Source organism: Sphaeramia orbicularis, chromosome 3 (genome assembly GCF_902148855.1).
Source record: "Sphaeramia orbicularis chromosome 3, fSphaOr1.1, whole genome shotgun sequence".
In the NCBI taxonomy this organism is placed as follows: Eukaryota; Metazoa; Chordata; class Actinopteri; order Kurtiformes; family Apogonidae; genus Sphaeramia; species Sphaeramia orbicularis.
The window spans coordinates 13,640,734-13,663,096 of NC_043959.1; the positions used below are offsets into that span (position 1 = coordinate 13,640,734).

General features: G+C 36.4%; 1 protein-coding gene across 1 annotated transcript in view; it reads right to left on the reverse strand.

The window, feature by feature from the left end:
* LOC115417119 (fibrillin-1-like) overlaps nucleotides 1–22,363 on the reverse strand; it is a 169,175-nt gene that overhangs the window by 47,327 nt on the left and 99,485 nt on the right. The window contains 12 exon segments of the mRNA XM_030131109.1: nucleotides 886–1,011; nucleotides 3,823–3,945; nucleotides 4,444–4,569; nucleotides 4,661–4,732; nucleotides 6,630–6,788; nucleotides 6,868–6,990; nucleotides 8,867–8,992; nucleotides 12,430–12,498; nucleotides 14,409–14,576; nucleotides 14,688–14,810; nucleotides 15,503–15,625; nucleotides 21,673–21,798. Coding sequence (XP_029986969.1) covers nucleotides 886–1,011; nucleotides 3,823–3,945; nucleotides 4,444–4,569; nucleotides 4,661–4,732; nucleotides 6,630–6,788; nucleotides 6,868–6,990; nucleotides 8,867–8,992; nucleotides 12,430–12,498; nucleotides 14,409–14,576; nucleotides 14,688–14,810; nucleotides 15,503–15,625; nucleotides 21,673–21,798 — 1,464 coding nt within the window.

Sequence of the window (22,363 nt, forward strand, 5' to 3'; positions counted from 1 at the left end):
GAACAAGAAATTGAAGAAAACAAGGTGCAAAAAAAAAAAAAAAAATCTTACTATGAAGACTTGAAACAAGTATTTTCTGCTTAAAATAAGAATTTTATCATTCTATAATCCTCAGATAATATTAAGTGCAATTTTCTTCCTGCACTGGCAGATAATTTTACTTGAAATAAGACATTTTTACCCAATAATGAGTTTAATTTTTTATTTATTTTTTGACAATGAGGCCTGTTTGTTTATGGATGATGTATTGATAAATCTGCTGTAATTAGTGACGAAAACTGTTGAATTGTTGAGTCTGTTTGTGTGACTGTACTGCCATGAACATTTTGTTGTGTATAATTCAGTTACTGCATTATGTATTTGTTGTGGTTCGATGCTAAAATTAGGAAAACAGTCTTGTTTGATTCTTGTATTAAGTTAGTGATAAAGGTGTAAAAGCACTGAGCGGTTGGATTAAATAAGTTTCTACTTCTTCCTACTCCTTTTCGACCATGCAATATTCAGACTTGTATGTGCTTGAAGATAGATTCTGTTCATTTAAATGTTGTTTTGTTTTGTCTTAATTTGCTTTGTTTTGTTTTATTTTGTTTCTTTGCATGTTCTAAATAAATAAATTTCTTATTTTTGTACAGGCCTTTTTTGCAGTGTGAGAGTAAGGAACCAAATACAGTAACTTCATTAAACTTGATTTTTCTACATAACATTAACTTTTTTTTTATAAATTTCACAGAAGTAATACATTCTTGTTAGGTTCTCTAATAACACAATGAGGTTGAAATTTTAATTGTCAGATTACTTCTATGAGTGACCTACCAAGAGTTAAATCAGATAAGACAATTTGATGACAATAGATGACAAGAACTGATAGAATCCAACTGAACGTACCGACACACATGGACTGGTCCCGGGTGGTTTTGAAGCCGTTGGGGCAGATGCAGCGGAAACTTCCCAACGTGTCGATGCACTGACCAGGATTACAAACGCTAGGGTTCTCTACACATTCATTACGGTCTGAAAAAGGAAAAGAAACAGCAAAAACAAAAGTCACATCAGCATCAGTTCAATGGGTTCTTTTACCTCTGATTTGCGTCTTTCATATGTTAGTCCGGTCACTTATAGTGGACCACAGGGAGAGGTTCGAAAATGAAGAATTCCATTTAAAAAAAAAAAAGCAAAATATCACTCCTTTAAAGAAGCCTTTCATAAACCAACAGAAAAACTGTAACTGTGCTGTTTGATGTTCATTATCACTGACTGACATAGTTATTCTAAAAATATGGTAAAGAGTTTAAAATTCTGTATTTCATCTTTAGTTGTAAGACAAAATGGACATTCAGAATATAATTTTTATTGAATAAAATAGACTTATTACTAGGGGCGCAAGAAAATATCAGTTCTGCAATATATCGCAATATTTCATTTAACAATACTGCATCGATATTAACAAGTACTGTATCGATATTTTTAGGTATTTATTCAAATGCAGATATTATGGAGGTTCATTTTTGTTTTTCTTTTTTGTTTATATTTTATTTATTATTATTTAACACTCTTTTGTTAGGAGGTATTGTGATTACTTTGCTTTGTGAAAGTGCGTGCGTGTTTGTTTGTTAACAAGATAACTCAAAAAGTTATGGATGGATTTTCATGAAATTTTCAGGAAATGTAGATACTGAGACAAGGAAGAAATTATTACATTTTGGTGGTGATCGGGGGGGGGTGCTTTTCTTGTTAAATAATGTTAGTTCCTTTGTTGGGATTGACCTAAAATAATGTTCTGATGTTAGTTCTGAACTAATAGAATATGAACATTTGAACGGGATCTTAAACTGTAATGTACGGTGGCCCAGAGGTGCAACAGCCCAAAAAATTGTCCACTGTAAGAAAAAAAAGAGAACAGCCCAAAAAATGATCCACTAGCCCAAAAAATTATCTAAAAAATTTTCAGCCTGTGCTTTTATTTTTTGTGGTGGCCTTAATTTTAAAGCAAGAGACCTTTCGGGTAAACAGCGCCCCCTTAATTGAAAAGGTGGATGATGTTTTTTTTTTCTTATGATGGATAATTTTTTGGGCTGTTCTGTTTTGTTATTTTTCTTTTACTGGATAATTTTTTGAGCTAGTGGATAATTTTTTGTTAGTTCCTTTGTTGGGATTGAACTAAAATAATGTTCTGATGTTAATTCTGAACTAGTACAATATGAACATTTGAACAGGATCTTAAACTGTAATGTCTGTAAAACAGAATTTCAGTTTGAACACAGGAACATTTTGTGATATAACATTAGATCCTGCTGTGATCAAATAAAAATGTGTTTAGTATTTGTACATATTTTTGGTGTAATTCAATTCTTCCAGGAAATAATCAGTTTAAAAAAAGATTCAAACAAAAAAAATGGCCTTTCTAACAGTATTGTGAATTATCGTATTGTGATCCTAGTATTGTGATTTGTATCGTATCGCCAGATTCTTGCCAATACACAGCCCTACTTATTACATATTGGACCTTGTTTTAAAAAAACTCTTCTTCACGTGCTGTAAAAATCAGACACATAAATACAGCTGTGATTAGTGTTCTGATGAACTCATATGTGAATAAATCCAGTCTGAGTTTGTTGATACGACTTGCAAGAAAGTCAGGAAGGAAAACAGGATGTTGTCTTATCAGTGCAGACGGTCCAGAATGACAGTGGCATGTTTGACTTGCACATGTTCAACAGCTCAACACATGCTCCACATTCCCTCCTCCCTAATAACAAGCCCACCCTGAAGAACTCCTCAGCTGTCATGGTGCAGCCTCTGGGGCTTTGATCTTCCATATTAACTTACACCAGTGTTTCTCAGACTGTTGGGCGGCCCCCACACCGAAAGGTTTTTTTTTCTTTTGTCAACACAATCTGAAGGTACTTCCTGTGTCAACAGACTTCAAAATAAAAACATTTCCTGAAATCGCTTAAATTAAAGGAGTGATATTCTGCTTTTTTTAAATGCTATTCTTCATTTTCCAACATTTCCCTGTGGTCTACATAAACTGTAAATGCTCTGCTTGGGTCTGAATTCTTCATTAATTCAACTCCACAGGTCCATCTTCAACCCTATTTCTGAGTAATGACCAAGGTTATTATCGTTAACGAAAACTAACGAAATGATGGAAACTAGAATTGAAAAAACATTTTCGTAAACTGAATAAATAAAAACTATAATTAAAAGAAAAAACGATAACTAACTGAAACTGTATTGTGTGTTTACAAAACTAACTAAAACGGATAAAAATTATGGATAAAATTCCCTTCGTTTTCATCTTTGTCAATGTTGGATTGATACGAAATCGATTTATTTTGCTCGAGCTATTTTAGCTAGAGGCACCATATGATATTTAACAGGCCATCACTTGTGGTTACTTGTGGTTTCCAGTTGTCTTCTGGTCCCCACGCTACCTGGAAAACTGGAGATTAAAGTTGGGAGAAAGCAGCAGAGTCCTGTCTGGGATTTGTTTGAATACGACGAAGAAAAAAAGATACGACAAAACTAAAATTAATACTAAAACTAAGCATTTAGAAAATAACGAAAACTAATAAAAACTAGCAAACCTGCTCTAAAAACTAATTAAAACTAACTGAATTAGAGAAAAAAAGTCAAAACTAAATAAAACTAAACTACAATGAAAAATACCAAACTATTAGAACCTTGATCAGATCGTTATCTGGTATTGACAGATAACCAAGGCCCCAGCATTGGTATTGGCATCAGAACTGAAATAGTCTGACTGCTGACTGTTTTTGGCTTTAGGGTACAAACCACATAGACATCAGTCCTAAAACCTACCCAGACACTGTCCAGTGGGTGTGAAGCGATATCCGGACTTGCACTCGCAGCGGTAACTTCCCGGCATGTTCAGACAGGCTGCATTCTGCTGACACACCGGCCCATTCTGGCATTCATCAATATCTGCAGAAGACGAAAACATTCCCTTGTTAAAACCTGTTATCGGGCAAGTGACTGTTTTTGGTCATTTCCACATGCATTACAAGACAGTGAAAGCAGAAGTTCCAGTGAGGACAGTGAGTCAAAACTCTCAGGTCCAATGTGGTCTCCAGGGTCTGTAAGGTCCACTTCTTGTACTAATGGTACTGATGTAAGGACTGATGTTCAAAGGGTTCATGTGGACGTGGAAGGGGTCTGGACCAGCACGCACGGGGGACTAATGTTCTAAAATACATGCTCCTCTCACCTTACATGTTAATTAACCTTGACTTTCTACATAACAGTAAAACATTTTGAATTTTTTTTTTTTCTATTTCTTTCCTCCAATAACTCACTAAGGTTGGAATTTAGAATTTCAGAGTATTTCTGTGAGTGAACTCTAAAGGGTTTAACTGGTTTAAAGTGGTTTAGTTCATAAAATGACAAGGCCTCACATTATCGGTGGTGGAGTTGACGTCTTACCTTCACATATCAGTAGTTTGTCGTTGTAGATGAAGCCGATGGGACACTCACACCTGAAGCTGCCGATCATGTTGATACACACTCCGTTCTCACACACTCCTGGGATTTCCCTGCACTCATCAATATCTAGAAGAAGAGCAGCACAAAAGCTGAGGACGAGGACAATACAATCCTCTCTGATCACATCAAACCTGAAGTGTTCATGGGTAAATCTTACCAATCACTCGTCCAGTGGTGATATCGATGTAATACCCTGGTCTCTCACTGCCACACAGGATGGCAAATTCATCTGAACGGGTGGAACACAGAAAAAACTCATTCTGTCAGTCACACTCAGAGGTAGGAAGTAATGGAGTATAAGTACTTCATTACTATACTTAAGTAGATTTTTTAGGTATTTGTACTTTACCTGAGTATTTATTTTTCTGGCAACTTTTTAGTTTTACTCCCTACATTGCTGCATAAATATCTGTACTTTATACTCCTTACATTCTCAGAATAGGCTCGTTACTTTTTCTACAGTTACTTCTTGTTGTGACCACTGATTAATTAGGCACATCTGAATTAATCATCATCATTAAATGTCCTGCAAATTATTTTCATCCATGAATCTTCTTCTATTTTTTCACTTCCTTGCCCTCTACCCGCCTGCATTTTGTTTAATTTTATCCATGCCCATACCCATGAAAATTCTTATATTTATTTTATTTATTTATTTATTACCCGTCCCCACATGTTTTTGCAGGTTACCTGTCGGATACCAGACCCGGTGCAGTACCATTCACTGTGGAATTAGAAAACGGAAACTTTTTTGATTTTGTCTGGTTAAATAAGTATTATTTCATTCGTGGCAAAAAAATGCATTTTTTTTTTTTTTTTTACTTTTGTATTTTATTACAATTGAGAAGCTGTACTTTTTTACTTTTACTTAAGTAAAGGAGTTGAATCAGTACTTCTACTTTTACAAGAGTATTTTTTCACTTGAGTAGCTGTACTTGTACTTAAGTACAGAATGTGAGTACTTTTACCACCTAGAGGGTGGGCCCTCTAGGGGTGTGTGTGAAGTCTTCCCAGGGGGGTCATGGATCAGTCCTGGGTCTTTTTTTGTTCTTCAGGTTTGAACATGTATGAGGTGGAACTAATGTTTGATGGTTGGAGCATCCTAGACTCATTTTGTGGACGGACACCAAACCAATCTGTTACCATGGTGATCCATCACTAGACTAGACAAAGAGTTTAGGTTTGGACAATGGACAAGGACTAGACTGGAAAAGACACATAGAGGACACACAGGTTTGTGTTTTGGACCAGTTTGGACTTGAATGTTCTCAGATGTCCAATGGAAACGGGCTCATGGACCCACTGACATTGGTCACATGTTCATCTGTGGAACCAACATGTGTTGGACTAAAAAAAGGAACTGCATTGTCTTACACTGGAAAAAATCTAAATCTTACCAAGTGTATTTGTCTCATTTCTAGTCCAAATATCTCATCACACTTAAAATCAGACAGAATCACCTAAAGAGGAACTTTTCAGTGAGATATAAGAACTGATTTATAGACAATAGATCAGGAAAATCTGATTTCAACAAATCTGACCAAGATAATTTTCACTTGTTCCACTAACAGAATTTTTTTGCTTGAATTAAGCAAAAAAAATCTTGAATTGAGCATAAAAATCTGCCAATGGAACAAGTGAAAATTATCTTGGTAAGATTTTGATTTTTGCAGTGCAGTTGTAAGATAATTTTTTTTGCCATTTAAGTTTTTACTGATTTTATCATATTTTCAGACATTTACAAAGAGGAAAAAAACAAAGACAAAAAAAAGGAAAGACAAAAAGAAAAACAAAAAACAAAACAACCCACAACTTAAAAAGGCAGCTGCAAAAAGTTGTAAGATAATTGCACATTTCCTATTTTTATTTGGACAAATATTGCAGTCTGGTTAAGTTTATTTGGATTATTCAAACAAAAATCTAAGTTATTTTTATTTGAACAAAAATTATTCAAGGAAAAGCAAAAAATATTGTTAGGATATTGATATTTCTTTCAATAAAAGTTCTAATTGCACCACTGTTATAATGTTGTTGGGGTTGAGAGGGGCCTGGAGGTTTTTTGTCCTCCAAAGGGGTGGGGGTGGGGAGGCACTGTCTTACTGTGTTGTGTTTGTACGTGTTCTCACCGGTACTGGGCACAGGACACTGTTCACAGGGTTTGTTCCACGCACGGCCGATGTTGTAGGAGCAGCAGCACATCTTCTTGGTCATGTTAAAGGTGAGTTCTCCATCGCACGTCCTGTTGTCGGAGTAGAAGTTCCTGTAGCAGTAGCTCTTCCTCATGTCTGTGTGAAACAAAGAGGCCGTTCAATAGAAAACGCCGCTGTGAGACGGTCCTGTTAGCGCAGCAGCGTGCAGACCTACCCATGCAGTTGTTCCCTCCGTTGACCTGCATGTAGTCCACCGGACAGATACAGGTGTAGTTCCCGATGGTGTTGTAGCACTGGCCTGGGCCGCAGATTCCAGGACGCTCACATTCATTGATATCTGACAACAGAAACAAGAACGGATAGAAAGGATTTAAAACGTCTTATACAAATGAGGATGGAATGGAGGGGGTAGGGGGTGGGGTAGAAAGAAACACATCGAAGGAAAATAAAACCCACTGCATTCTCTCAAATGCCTCAAATCCAGTGTATTCAACCCTTTATCGGGTAAGCGACTATTTGTGGTCATTTCCGCAAACATTAAATATGGGGCCAATCCTTTGCCTCAGTCGTCACTTTTCCATTGACCCTCAAATTGTATGAATTTAACTTGTGCATAAAAATCCGCCTAATGGAAAAATGACAATTTCGTCAAAACTCTTGTTTTCGATGAAAAGTTTTTGTGCTTGTAAGAGGTGGTTTTTCAGGTGTAGTGAAATTGGCAAAACTGCAATGGTGTGTGCAAACTGGCTTCAAAGTCCTTAGACTATTGCTAATGTGTTGATGGTGGGTGGGGCTAATCGGTGCAGTATTTCACCGTGCGTAAACCCCAAAAGTTCTACATTATCTCATAAATGATTATATTATTTCTGCCTGTTTTCAAATTACGATGTTATTCTCATAATATTATGTCTTTATCCTCAAAATATGACGACATTATTCTCATAATACTACGATTTCATTCTTGTAAAATTATGACTCTGTTTTCGACTTCATTCTCATAAAATTACAGGTTTTATCTTGATATTTTACAACTTTATTCTCATAGTGACAGTGTTATTACTTTGTTATGTGGCCTTAATACGCTGTCATAGATCTGGACTAAACAGAGAAGACAGCAGCGTTTGTCCTCCTGGCCAACAAACACAATAATTAATTAAACTGCTAATTAAAATGCTGCCAGCCACATGTCACTGTCTAACCCTCACCCTTCCTCCCTTCTCCGTTCCCTGTTTTGCCTTGCTAAACACCTTTTTCATTCGTCTCCAGTTCCCCTATCTTCTTCGTTTCTCTGTTCCTCTTTCCTTCTGTCATCTGTGTTCTGTCCAAGGCTGACCACATCACAGCCTCCTTCCTCTGGACTCAGTTTTCTCATCGTCTGAACCGGGCTTTTTCCGGGCTATTCTGGGTCACTAGCGATACATAAACCCAATTTGATATAAATTCAACCAATAGTTTTGCTGAGACAAACATGTGAAATTTCACCCATTATAAGTAAATGGAGAAAAAAAAAGATGTAAAAAAATTCATAAAAAGTTTGAACTTTGACCTAATTTTCCCAAAATGTAATCACATCTATTCTGGGTCACTGGTGATATATAAACCAAATTTGGTATGAAATCAACCAACAGTTTTGCTGCTACAAACATTTGAAATTTCGCTCATTCAAAGTAACAGGGAAAAAAAAAAAGATTTGAAAAATTCAAAAAAATTTTAACTTTGACATACTGTTCCCAAAATATAATGAAATCTATTCTGGGTCACTGGTGATATATAAACCCAATTTGGTATGAATTCAATCAATAGTTTTGGTGCTAGAGTGTTAATAATCAAACAAAGAAACAAACAAATTGAACCATAAACAATACCCTTGACTCCTCTTTGGGGGATGGAGTAAAAAAAAAAAAAAAAAAATTTCATTCATTTTAATGTTTTTGACAAACCCACATGGAGCCACTGGAAAAGGACCCAAGAGCCAAATGTGGCCCTGGAGCCACAGGTTTCCCACCCCTGAACTAGAATGATCTGCAGGTTCATCTACAGGGACCAAACAGTCCACATATTTGTTGGATTTTTCCTCTTATTGGTTTTTCCTGGTGCAAGTGTCTGCACTGAACACAATCCTCATTATAAAATACCCCGGGGCAATAGAAAAAGGGGAGTGGGTGACCTGTCTGTTAACGTGCATGTGTGATGGGGGCAGACTGTGCAGTTACCTTCGCAGACTCTGGTCTCTATGTTGAGTGCATAACCTCGGGGACATTCACACTGGAAACTCCCAAAGGTGTTAATGCACTGGCCTCCTTGACACAAGCCTGGCAGCTCCTGGCATTCATTAATGTCTGACAGGAAAAGAAAACGGCAGTTAGCGATGGGTGGATGTGTGTTCGCTGTTCAGTGGTGGGAGAAGTACGCAGATAGGGCAAGTGGCTATTTTTGGTCATTTCCACATGCATTACAAGACAGTGACAAGAAGGGTTCAAAGAAAGGAGGGTAGATTTATATATAAAAATAATGATCATCTGTGGTGAGTAGGATGTGATTTTTTTTTTTTTTTACTTTATTTTTATTGTTTATTTTATGTACATTACAGAACAAGACAAACATAGGGGACATTTGGGATACACTGACTACAATAAACCTTGTGACTAACAATTGTTTTTAGTCATATGACGCTGAAATGAAGATTGTCCATTTCTTCCATTTATCATGACTCAGTTCTTCTTCAGTTTCAGTCTAAGGGTCAGAATCTTAAATATTCCATTCATAGTTTGTATCCTGTTGTTAGTTGTAGGTGGTTCTAATGTGCACCATTTTTTTTGGTAATAGCCTTTTTACAGGCTGATAATAGTATTTTAAACAAATATCTATCATTTTTTTCTTTCATTATTACCCATAATACATCCAAAATACATCAGCAAACATGTTTTGGAGATTGTCTAACCCAGTATCTGAACAACTGTTGAATAAACATGATCCCAGAATGGTGCAAGTTTAGGACAAAACCAAAAGACATGAGTATGATTTACATGGATATCTCTACATTCTCTCCAACAAGGTTGAAGGATGTGATGGTTTTGATGTAAATGTTGTGTGTTTTTGTCTGTTATTGGATAAATACTGGTGCTGAACTGGTCCAGATGATGGACCTGGTCCAGCTGTGGTTGGAGTTGAACTGGGTTTACAGGTTCCACATTCAGCCCAATATGATCCCAAATGGGCAAAAACAGCGAAATAATAACAGTCAAAACAGTATAACTACAGGATGAAAATGTTTACATCTACAACATTTCCTTAAAAAATCTGAATAACATGAACAACCTGAAATGTCTTAAGAGACATAAGTGCAATTTTAACAATATTCTGCCTCAGTTTATCATTTACACATGTGTATTACAACTTATATTACAATTACAAATAGGGGTGTAAGAAAATATCGATTCTACAATATATTGCGATATTTCATTTCACAATACTGTATCGATATTTTTAGGTATTTGCTCAAATGCAGATATTGCAGCAGTTCATTTTTGTTTTTTTGTTTTTCTTTTTTGTTTATATTTTATTTACTATTATTTAACACTTTTTTATTAAATAATGTTCGTTCCTTTGTTGGGATTGAACTAAAATACTGTTCTGATGTTAGTTCTGAACTAATAGAATATAAACATTTGAACAGGATCTTAAACTGTAATGTCTGTAAAACAGAATTTCAGTTTGAACACAGGAACATTTTGTGATATAGCATTAGATCCTGTTGGGATCAAATAAAAATGTGTTTAGTATTTTTGCAGATTTCTAGTGTAATTCAATATTTCCAAGAAATAATCTTTTAAGAAAAGAAACAAAACCAATAAAAAATTGCCTTTTTAACAGTATCATGATATATCATGATATATCGTATCGTGATCCTAGTATTTTGATTTGTGTCGTATCGGCAGATTCTTGCCAATGCACAGCCCTAATTACAAATATACAAAACATTTAGTAACAGGCAGAATATTAGTACAATTGCACTCACTTCTCTTAAGACATTTCATTTTTTTCAAATTTGTTCAGATTATTCACATTTTTTATAAAAGGATTTTCATCTAATTTTACTTTTTTACACTAAAATAAAGAAAAAAAATTGACAGTTCTCATTATTTCTGGGTTATTATGATAGTATTTTACTGGTCCGACCCATTTGAAATCATATTGGTCTGAATGTGGAACCTGAACTAAAATGATTTGAACATCCTTGATTCTTAATATCTTCAACATCATTTTTGCATTTGACAAATTCATCCCACAGGCCAAATTGGACCCTTTGGCGGGCTGGTTTTTCCCATGGGCCAAATGTTTGACACCTGTGATCTATATGCTGATCTGATGTTAATTTCTTCACTATGCAGGAAATACATTATATTATTATATATGAAAGTATTAGATTATGGAGAGAGCAGTGTGTGACTGATGGTTGTGCTGGTAGTAAATCTTGCATTAGTTTAAATCCAGTTTTTCAAACAGAAACAGTAAATATATCTCAGGCTCAGTTTTTGAACTTTTTCTCTATTCTTACACTTGTCAATGAAATAAAGACAAACGAGAAGTTTAGAATCTAATCAGGTTAGAAATACTGTTTTAAAAAAAAACACTCAAACAGGAACTACTCAAGAAAATACAGGAATCCAAATGATTGTTGTGACTCTTTCAATCCAAGTTACTGTAAAGTAAAGGTTTAAATGTTTTAAGGTTTATGTGTTGAGATGAAATGTTCAGCTTGCTGATAACAATGAACTGTAAACTTGTTTTTCTTTATGTATGTATTTTGTAACTGTATTTCTATTTTTACAGACTCCAGGAAGAGTAGCAACCACTATGGCTAACTATGGAAACCGGATCGGTACCCCGCATGCAAGATGCTCAGAGAAACACGTCTACATCCTGTCCCGTGTTTTGTTTTTCATGCGCTATACACGAAAGTTTGACATTATTTAAATTTTAGAAGCGTAAATCAGCATTGTTTAAGCAAAAAGATCAATTTATTATTGAGAACATTTTCGTCTCTGTTACTTTTCCAATATCTTCAGAAGTGGATCCTGGTTGTCCATGAAACTTAATTTAGCTGTCCTGCTGGTTTGCCTGCTTAAAACTAAGTGTTTAAAAGAAGTTTGAACAATTTTTTAGTATATCGTCTTGCAAAGAAATCACACACAACTTCTCAATATTGATCAAAAATGAGATATTGGGGTCCAGCCCACCACCTAGAAGAGGAGAAGACTGTAGCCTGAGTTTTTCCGACAGAACCTACAGAAACCGCCGTGAATTTAATGCAATGTATATATTATTGTTATATTAGCAGTTTGGGTTTTTTTTCCTATTAAATCTATATTTGTTAAAGTAACAGTTTCGCAGAATCAGCCATAAACGACAACGGTGAATGATGGATGTGACATAATTTCGTGCATGCAAGGTACCAATCCAGTTTCTGGGTATGGATTGGGTAGCCACACCCTTATGGTGGCAGCTAATAGGGATCCATTTAAACAATAAACAATGTTCAACAGTGTGTTGAATTTTATACATTTGTTCCACTAACCACTGTGCAAAATCTAAATTAAAAAAAGTAAGAAGTAACCGGTGTATGAAGTAACTGTACTTGAGTACAAAGTACAAAAATGCCCTCTGAAGTTGAGTGCAGTGTACAGTGTGTATAGTCTATGAAGTACAGATGAGTATAAAACAGGACTGAGAAAGGGGCTGTGAGTTAGACGACCAGGGTAGTCACATGACTGACCTTCTAAGATGACGGTGATGGGGTTGGGTCTGAAGCCTTCTCCTCCAGGACACAGCGTCTTGTACTCCGCTGTAACCCAAAACACACCACCACATCATTATAAATAACAACCATGACAAAAACAGACAAACCAATAAAAGCTGCTTTGTTGCCAGGAACAACAAATGATGGGTTCTAGTCACATGACCAGTTAGCCCGGAGGTGTTGGCATCGTTCAGTCTGATCAGTCATCCCAGATGACACCACTATCAAAGCAGTCCAGTAGACCGGACATGACTGCAGATACTCAAGGAAACCGTTTAGTTCTGGTCAGAGAAGCAACCTTTTTTCTTAAACAGAAAAAGGGGATGAGTCATTCTCTCTAGTGTCTGGAAGCATCTGCTGGTAATTACCAAGTACGTTGCACAAAGCTGGTTCATTCTTACCAGCAACAAAAACAGCAAAAACACATTGATCGCATGACAAGAACAGGCTGCATGTGGTCAGTGTGTTGGTAGAGCGGCACATAAAGTCTACTATCTGTATTAGAAAAGGGGAGTGGACTCTGTGTGTGTGTGTGTGTGTGTATGTGTGTGTGTGTGTGTGTGTGTGTGTGTCGGGCATCACACTAACTCTATACAGAGGTGACTGCTGCAGTTTGTCATACTCATGTATTTTTGGTCAATGAACAGACTAGTGAAAACAGTAAGTTGATCGGACCAATGTTTTAGGAGATATCAGTAATGTTAGAATACAATAGCCTTACAATCCCGTTGCTATGTCCAGAACTATGTGAACGCTTTGGCGGTGACTGCTGGACAAAAGTGGTACAGCATGTGTGAATATACAACAAATATCCGTGCAGGGGAACTGGGATGTTGCCTCTCAGGGTCGGGATGTGGATTTTAGAAATTTTGTTGAAAACAATATCAGTGTTTTCACGGGGATTCAAAACCCAGTCTCCAGACTGGGGATTTAGGGCTATGTTTACATGTAGATGGGTATTTTGGAAAACAAATATTTCCCCCTCTCCATTAAAAAAAAAAAAAACCCTCAACAGCAACTCCCAAAAGGTTCAGTTACTCTTTTGTCATCACTCCAGAGCATCTGTATCTCCTGCACTGACACAATGAGACTTCTGGTTTAGGGTTGGAACCCCGACACAAAAAGAACGACAAACTGGACTGCTTTACGGCATACATCACACCCCCCCACACACACACCTTCAAAAGATGAGGCAGGTCGACAAAGTTACCAGTGAAGGAAAGCTACAAATAGGCTAACATTACTTGAAATCAGTGTTAATAAGTCTAAAAGTTTCCAACAAACTTTCCAAAATTTTAACTTCAGTGTAGCTTAAGCACTTTGGGGGGGGGACTAGTAGTAGTAGTAGTTTATTTTACCAGGCTAAATAAATTGAGAACAGCTTCTTACTTACGATGACCTGGCAAGAGGCCCCAGTGTTACGGAAATTCTGCATTTCCATAACATGCTGCTTGAAATTGACACTTATCCAGACTAACGCCCCCATTTTGGTCTCAGCGCCCCCACCCCCTCAGCTTTCTCACTCCAAATGCCCCCTGACAGTGCTCCATACCGCCCCTGTTGAGAAACACTGATACAGATAATATATGTACAAAGTTTGAGCCCATTGAACATAAAACATGTAACCATGTCACCGTTCGACCCGCCCCTTTTACACCATCTACAGAAATGGAATGAAAGTATTCATTTAATGTCACATCTGTGTAGGTTAGGTGGATGTCATTCATTCGATGTGTTGCATTCTTCTCATTCAACTACAGATACATTAACGTTGAGCATGTGTAAAGTCAGCTGGGTTACAGCGTCCAACCACACATCCAGATGTAGAGCTTCCGTACGGCGGTCAGAACCTGTTGGTCCAACTCAAAACCCCATTTGAACTGATTTACAGATTCAATGATCCAACAGAAACATGAACAGAAACATGAGGACAGAAGTGGGCTGTCCTGACTTACTGGAGTTGACGGAGGGGCAGGATTCACAGGGGTTTCCCCAGCCCTGACCCAATGAGCAGCAGCAGGACGCCTTGGAAACACCCACGCCGATCTCATTGGAGCAGTCAAGGCTCTCAGACGCGTCTCCTCTGGATCGGACGTCCAGATAGCAGCTTCCAGAACGAGTATCTACAGGAATAAGACGCAGACGCAGACAGATGGATGGATGCAGGGTGTGTCTTATACTTCAGGTCAGTATCAGTGGACACAGATGGACAGAGTGAACCTGGTGACCCTCACCCACACAGCCCACCCGGGTGGGGTTGAGTTCGAAGTCTCGGGGGCAGTTACAGTGATAGCTTCCAGGGATGTTCACACACACTCCGTTAATACAGATGGTTGGGTCCGCACACTCGTTGATATCTGAGGCACAAAAAGCAAGAAGGCAGCAAAAAGTTAGTTTTACTTAGAGACTGAAGACCCTTCACACTGTGTTCAATCTACTGGGACAGAAACAGACAGCGGTAATCTGGCACTGTAGGATTTAGGAATTATTCATTATTAGGTTTTAATGTTATTATCAGGTTCTATTGTTATTATTTTAATATAGGATTCATTTTATAGGACTTTTACTTTGTATATTGCTGGTCCTGAGGGCTGATTTGGTTTCATGTATATACGACATGTAATGACAATAAAGTGAACCGTGAACCTGGAACCTTGGTTTGGGGAAAACAGTGAGAACAAGTACATGCACAATATACATATATATATATATATACACATACATATACATATATATATATATGTTATATACGGGTAATAAAGGATATATACAGATAATATAGGATATATACAGGTAATAAAGGATATATACAGATAATATAGAATATAAACAGGTAATAAAGGATATACACAGGCAATACAGGATATATACGGGTAATGTAGGATATATACGAGTAATATAGGATATATACAAGTAATATGGGATATATACGGTAATATAGGATATATACAAGTAATATGGGATATATACCCAATGCATATATGCGTACCCAGTGCACGTAAATGTACCCAGTGCTTGTAAACGTATCCAGTACTTTCTCTAGTCTTACCTGTACAGTTTCCTCCGCTTCTGTCAAGTTCATAACCGATGTTGCATTCACATCTGAAAAGGCCTGGAATATTCCGGCAATGTCCGTTGACACAGATACCAGCGAAGGTACATTCATCAATGTCTGCAGAAGAGGCAAAAAGAAAGTTAGAATGGAACGATGGGGGGGGGCAGCTGTGAGGGATTAGTGGATCATGGGATCATGGTGGAAAATTGGCAGCCAGCAGTAGGAAGTGAAGGCTGCTCACCTCGGCAGACACATCCAGACAGACAGACAGACAAACAGACACTATCAGAGGCAGCCAAGGGGTCGGAAACTGGGCTCTTCCACATCATTAACCTCTGCACAAATCATTACTATCCAGTGGTGCTTGGGCTGACACAGGGAGGACTGGACACACTGTTAAAGATGTGGGACACATCAGCACCGTGGGGTCAGTCTGCTCATTCGACTGGATCCAACAGGTGATGTCTTTATCAGGAAGAATGACTCCCACTCTGCTTCCAGTCACAAAGGTGGTCATGTGTCCACTACAGGTCAGCTCAGGTCACACTGGTCATTACGGGTGTTTTTTTTAACTTAGTTTTTATTAGATTTACCTTTTTTTTTTTTATCAGTACAATACAATGGATGTATTTAAATCAGGGGTCTCATTTAACCTGAACCTGAACAAATACGAAGAACCTGAAATGTTTAAAGAAAATTCAGCAGAATTTCAACTATTTTCTGCCTGTTACTCAGTGTTTAGTGTCTTTGTAGATCTGATCCATTATGCACATGTAGAAATGATAAATTGAGGCAGAATATTGTTAAAATTGCACTTATTTTTCTTAAGAAATTTCAGTTTTTTCAGGTTATTCACATCTTTTTTTTGGATAGTTTATAAAAGCCTGTATTTTCATCATATAATGTTTTTTTTTTTTGCACTAAAACACAGACAAAAATCTCGAGTTGTCATTATTTATATGTTATTCTGTTATTATTTTACTGGTTCGGCCCACTGAAGATCAAATCGGGCTGAATGTGGAACCTGAAAGAAAATGAGTTTGAGACCCCTGATTTAAATACAGGGGTTGGACAAAATAATGGAAACACCTTCACCTCAAGATGATAATGCCCCAATCCATACAGCTAGAATTGTTAAAGAATGGCATGAGGAACATTCTAATGAAGTTGAGCATCTCGTATGGCCGGCACAGTCCCCAGACCTCAACATTATTGAGCATTTATGGTCAGTTTTAGAGATTCAAGTAAGACGTCGATTTCCACCGCCATCGCCTCTAAAAGAGTTGGAGGGTATTCTAACTGAAGAATGGCTTAAAATTCCTTTGGAAACAATTCACAAGTTGTATGAATCAATACCTCGGAGAATTGAGGCTGTAATTGCCGCAAAAGGCGGACCTACACCATATTAAATTATATTTTGTTGATTTTTTAAGGTGTTTCCATTATTTTGTCCAACCCCTGTACATTTCAATAAGTTTATTTCCCTTTTTCTCAGCTGTATGTGGGTCTGTCCATGAAACTGGGTTAATTTTAGTATCTGACACTTTTCCATCTTTTTAGACCAAATAATAAAAGGTAAATGTAGACATATTTCCCCCCAGGATGGACCTAATGATGACCTCAGATACATGCAAAAAAATTTATAACTGTTACTCTGATCCATCCCATAATTAATGAATTTATAATAAAATACTGGGTCCAAAAATAGGACCCAAATATGGACATTAAATCTCCCTGGGTGTCAGTGCATTAGATGTGTAAATGTGTGTAAATAGTCTTCTATAGACTCTAAATAAAGACACTGTGTTCAATGTGTTGATCCTAGTGGTTTTTCTAATCCACACATGTGGGTTTTTCATCAATCTCAGTCTCATTCCAGGTTTGGTGTGGAACCCATCGTGTCCACTGGTGTTACATACGGAACCTGAACATTTAAACACTAATAAATCACGAGTAGTTTTGCAATAGTGGTCATTTTTGTCAAATCGTCTGCCTTGAATATTTACTTCAATTCCCAAAATGCACCTGTGACGGAATAAAAACATATTCAAAAAAATAGTAGCGTGGAATTTCCGTGTCCTTTTTATCGTGTTAAATGCAGATTTTTGTATGCGGGTGTCAAATAAAAATGTGTTTTATCTGAAAAATTGTTTGTCTTTTATCTCAGTAAATATTTATTTGTGCCTTATCTCACTGTAACAAACTGTAGATGTTTTTTTAAACACCATAAATATCCTGTAAAAGCTTCTGTTAATTAAAAACAAATCTTTAAAAAATATATAAATATATATTATTATTATTGCAGTGATAAAGGTGGCAGAGGTTCCATCTGTTAGTAAAGGTGGTTCTCTGAACCCTTAGTGAGAATGGGATCTGCTCCATTTGATAAATATCCTAAACTTTTAGAATCCGTGTATTGTACACTGTAAAAAAAAAATCTGTAATTTAACAGAATTTTCACTGTTTATTTTATAGATTTTTCCTGTATTTTTAAGATACAAGGAAAATATCAATGAAATGACAAAATATCAATGAAATGACAAAAATAGGCTGTGATTTTACATGTCAGATGTAAAATAACACAAAAAAACTGTAACTGTGAATAACGATAAAATTTCCATTTTTTAAAAGAGATTTTTTCTTTTTTCACAGAAAAATATAGTTAAAATACATTTGCAAATGTATCATAATTTCACAAATATTTATTTTTTATTTATGAGATTAAACTGTTAATTTAAAGTTCAATACTATAAAAAAATAATGAAATGAGATAAAATTACTGACAATTAACCATAAAAGAAGTATTTGTTCTGTAAGTTTAACAAGACTTGTTTGTTAATTGACAAATATCTTGTGTAATTATGGGAGGTTTCACAACAAAAATGTTGAATAAATGTATTTTTGTGAATATATAACATGTATAAGCACTGATAAATTGTCCAAATACAGTATTTATCAGTGGATTGTACAACTTAGTCTCATTGAAAATTATATATATATATATATATATATATATATATATATATATATATATATATATTATATATATTTTTTTTTTTATATATATGTAATTTGATTATTTTAATACATGTAAATATTCTTTATTAAACATTAAAAAGTAAAAAAAAAAAAGCAAAATCTCATGTAAAGTTAGGGCACAAAAACTATATTTTAATTATGGAAAATTACTGTATTTTTATGAGATGGTTATTTTCCATTATTTTACAGTATTTTTTTGGCACCCCTGCTTCCGGAATATTACCCTTTTTTTTTCTACTTTTTTTTTTTTTTACAGTGTATGAGGAAGGTTCTGGTTTCTTCCATCTGATGGTTCTAGACTTTAAGGCAAAAGTGAATTATATATTTAACAAGTATTTATCTGCCCTTCTATCCAGACCTGCAGGTATTACCCCCAGTATTGCCACAACTTGGTTCTTTTAACTGAAAATATGATTTCAACTTAATTTCATTTTTTTAAACCCTTTATCAGGCAAGTGACTATTTTTGGCCATTTCCTTAAACATTACATATGGGGCCAATCCCGTGCCTCAGTGACGTCCAGAAGCATGTTGATTGTTTTCAGAGATTTTACATACATTTTGAAGCTGTAAATAGTGAATATGAGTGTTTTTTGTCCATTTATGACCTTATAACAGTTGTTTTATAGTATGTGTTTACTTTTTAGGAAGTGCTGCTTTTTAGCCTATTACATTTTAAAAATGGCAAATTTATTACATTATCGGCCATTATCACATTATTGGTTGTTATTACATTATTGGCTTCTACGGGGACCAATAAATTTGCCTCTTATTGAATTCAGAGACGGGCAGATGAGAAATCTAAACCTATTTTATTCAAATACCACTGAAAAAACTTTGCCATCAATAAGAAACCCATGCAGACAGCATATAAACGACATGAAGTTAAATCCTTGTTGTTGTTTTTTTTTTTTTTTTCATGTAAAAGGAGAACATAAAACTCTGTTGATATGATAAAACCATATCCTGTGTTACATAGGAGTTTTGTTGTGTAAGTTTTAGTCAATGTGATAAAACACACACACTTGGAACTGATACAACCAGATGGTCAACGCTAGAATCCTACAAATTTACATATGACACATAGAAAACACTCCGCCACTGAAACGCTCCCATCAGTTAATCCTATGTTTTCCTGTAGAAGGAAATCGAATTTGATACAGCTATCAAACAGCTATTACATGTGTAAAATCTGCCAAAAAAGACCAGGGGTTATTTCAGTCAGTTTTCTTCAGTGCTGCTGCAGACTGAAACTGTCTGGATTGATGACGTCACTGAGGGGGTTTATATGTCCAACTATGAGCAGGAGTTTTCTGACATGGAAAGGACAACTTATTAGACATTTGTTAGGATAATATGATGAATATATTATATTGAGAAGTATTTTACATTATAATTACACACAACTGTAATTTACACACTTATGTATATTTCTTTAATTATCCTATTGATAATATATTTTCTAGTACATATTGTACACATTGTACAAATGTGTTCCTGCGCCTTTGGACTCATTTTTTACAATCATAAATGCTGAAGTGAGAGTTGGAGGTACTTGGATAAAAAAGTCTATTTCAGGGGGTACTCCAATGTAAAAAGTCCATTTCAGGGTGTACTTCACTGTTAAAAAGTATATTTCAGGGTGTACTCCACTGTAAAAAGTCTATTTCAGGGTGTACTTTACTGTAAAGAGTATATTTCAGGGTGTACTCCACTGAAAAAAGTCTATTTCACAGTGTACTTTACTGTAAAGTATATTTCAGAGTGTACTCCACTGTAAAAAGTCTATTTCAGGGGGTACTCCACTGTAAAAAGTCTATTTCAGGGTGTACTTCACTGTAAAAAAGTATATTTCAGGGTTTACTCCACTTTAAAAAGTCTATTTCAGGGTGTACTTTACTGTAAAGTATATTTCAGGGTGTACTCCACTGTAAAAAGTCTATTTCAGGGTGTACTTTACTGTAAAGAGTATATTTCAAGGTGTACTCCACTGAAAAAAGTCTATTTCAGGGTGTACTTTACTGTAAAGAGTATATTTCAGGGTGTACTCCACTGTAAAAAGTCTATTTCAGGGTGTACTTTACTGTAAAGTATATTTCAGGGTGTACTCCACTGTAAAAAGTCTATTTCAGGGTGTACTTTACTGTAAAGTATATTTCAAGGTGTACTCCACTGTAAGAAGTGTATTTCAGGGGGTACTCCACTGTAAAAAGTCTATTTCAGGGTGTACTTCACTGTAAAAAAGTATATTTCAGGGTTTACTCCACTGTAAAAAGTCTATTTCAGGGTGTACTTTACTGTAAAGAATATATTTCAGGGTGTACTCCACTGTAAAAAGTCTATTTCAGGGTGTACTTTACTGTAAAGAGTATATTTCAGGGTGTACTACACTGTAAAAAGTCTATTTCAGGGTGTACTTTACTGTAAAAAGTATATTTCAGGGTGTACTCCACTGTAAAAAGTCTATTTCAGGGTGTACTTTACTGTAAAGTATATTTCAGGGTGTACTCCACTGTAAAAAGTCTATTTCAGGGTGTACTTCATTGTAAAAAGTCTACTTTAGGGGGTACTCCACTGTAAAAAGTCTATTTCAGGGTGTACTTCATTGTAAAAAGTCTACTTTAGGGGGTACTCCACTGTAAAAAGTATATTTCAGGGTGTATTCCACTGTAAAAAGTATATTTCAGGGGGTACTCCACTGTAAAAAGTATATTTCAGGGGGTACTCCACTGTAAAAAGGTGGAGAACCACTGATTTACCCTGAAAAAACATGAAATACAGAGAATAATATTATCATAAATGTTGATAAATCGCTCAAGAATGATTAAATTGATAGAAAAGTGACTTTGGGAACTGGCTCAGCAAAAGCACTGGGTCTTTGTGGGTTAAACAGATCTGTAGTTGACCGTCTATTACCAAATTTGTGTCAGTTGAATCCATGTGGATGCTGAACATGTGTGCTTCACTTCTCCTAAACCAAAACAGTGGTTGTTTTTCTGATTTCCAAAAAACAAACTGTCCTTCACCAGAACAACATCTATTAGAATAAAACTACTGTAGGATGTGGAGGCCGTTCAGAAGGTTCTGGATTATCAGGAACACATACAGTATGTGGTGGTGTCTTACCCTCACAGGCCTTTCCATCAGCAGTAGGAATGAAACCCATGTCACATTCACAGCGAAAACCGCCCGGCATGTTCAGACAGTGACCACTCTCACACAGATTAGTGTTCTCTGCACACTCGTCACTGTCTGTAGAGAGAGAGAGAGTGGGGAGAGAGGGGGTGGGGTGGGGGATAGATAGATAGATAGATAGATAGATAGAGAGAGAGAGAGAGAGAGAGAGAGAGAGAGAGAGAGAGAGAGAGAGAGAAGAGAGAGAGAAGAGAGGGAGAGGGGGGAGGAAGAGAGAGAGAGAGGAGAGGGAGAGAGAGAGGAGAGAGGAGAGAGGAGAAGAGAGAGGAGAGAGAGAAGAGAGAGAGAGGAGAGGAGAGAGAAAGAGAGAGAGAGGGGGGATAGATAGATAGATAGATAGATAGATAGATAGATAGATAGATAGATAGATAGATAGATAGATAGATAGATAGATAGAGAGAGAGAGAGAGGAGAGAGAGAGAGGAGAGAGAGAGAAAGAGAGAGAGAGAGAGGAGAGAGGGAGAGGGGGAGGAGAGAGAGAGAGAGGAGAGGAGAGAGAGAAAGAGAGAGTAGAGAGAGGAGAGAGAGAGAGGGAGAGGAGAGAGAGAGAGGAGAGGAGAGAGAGAGGGAGAGGGAGAGGGAGAGGAGAGGAGAGGGAGAGGGAGAGGGAGAGGAGAGGGAG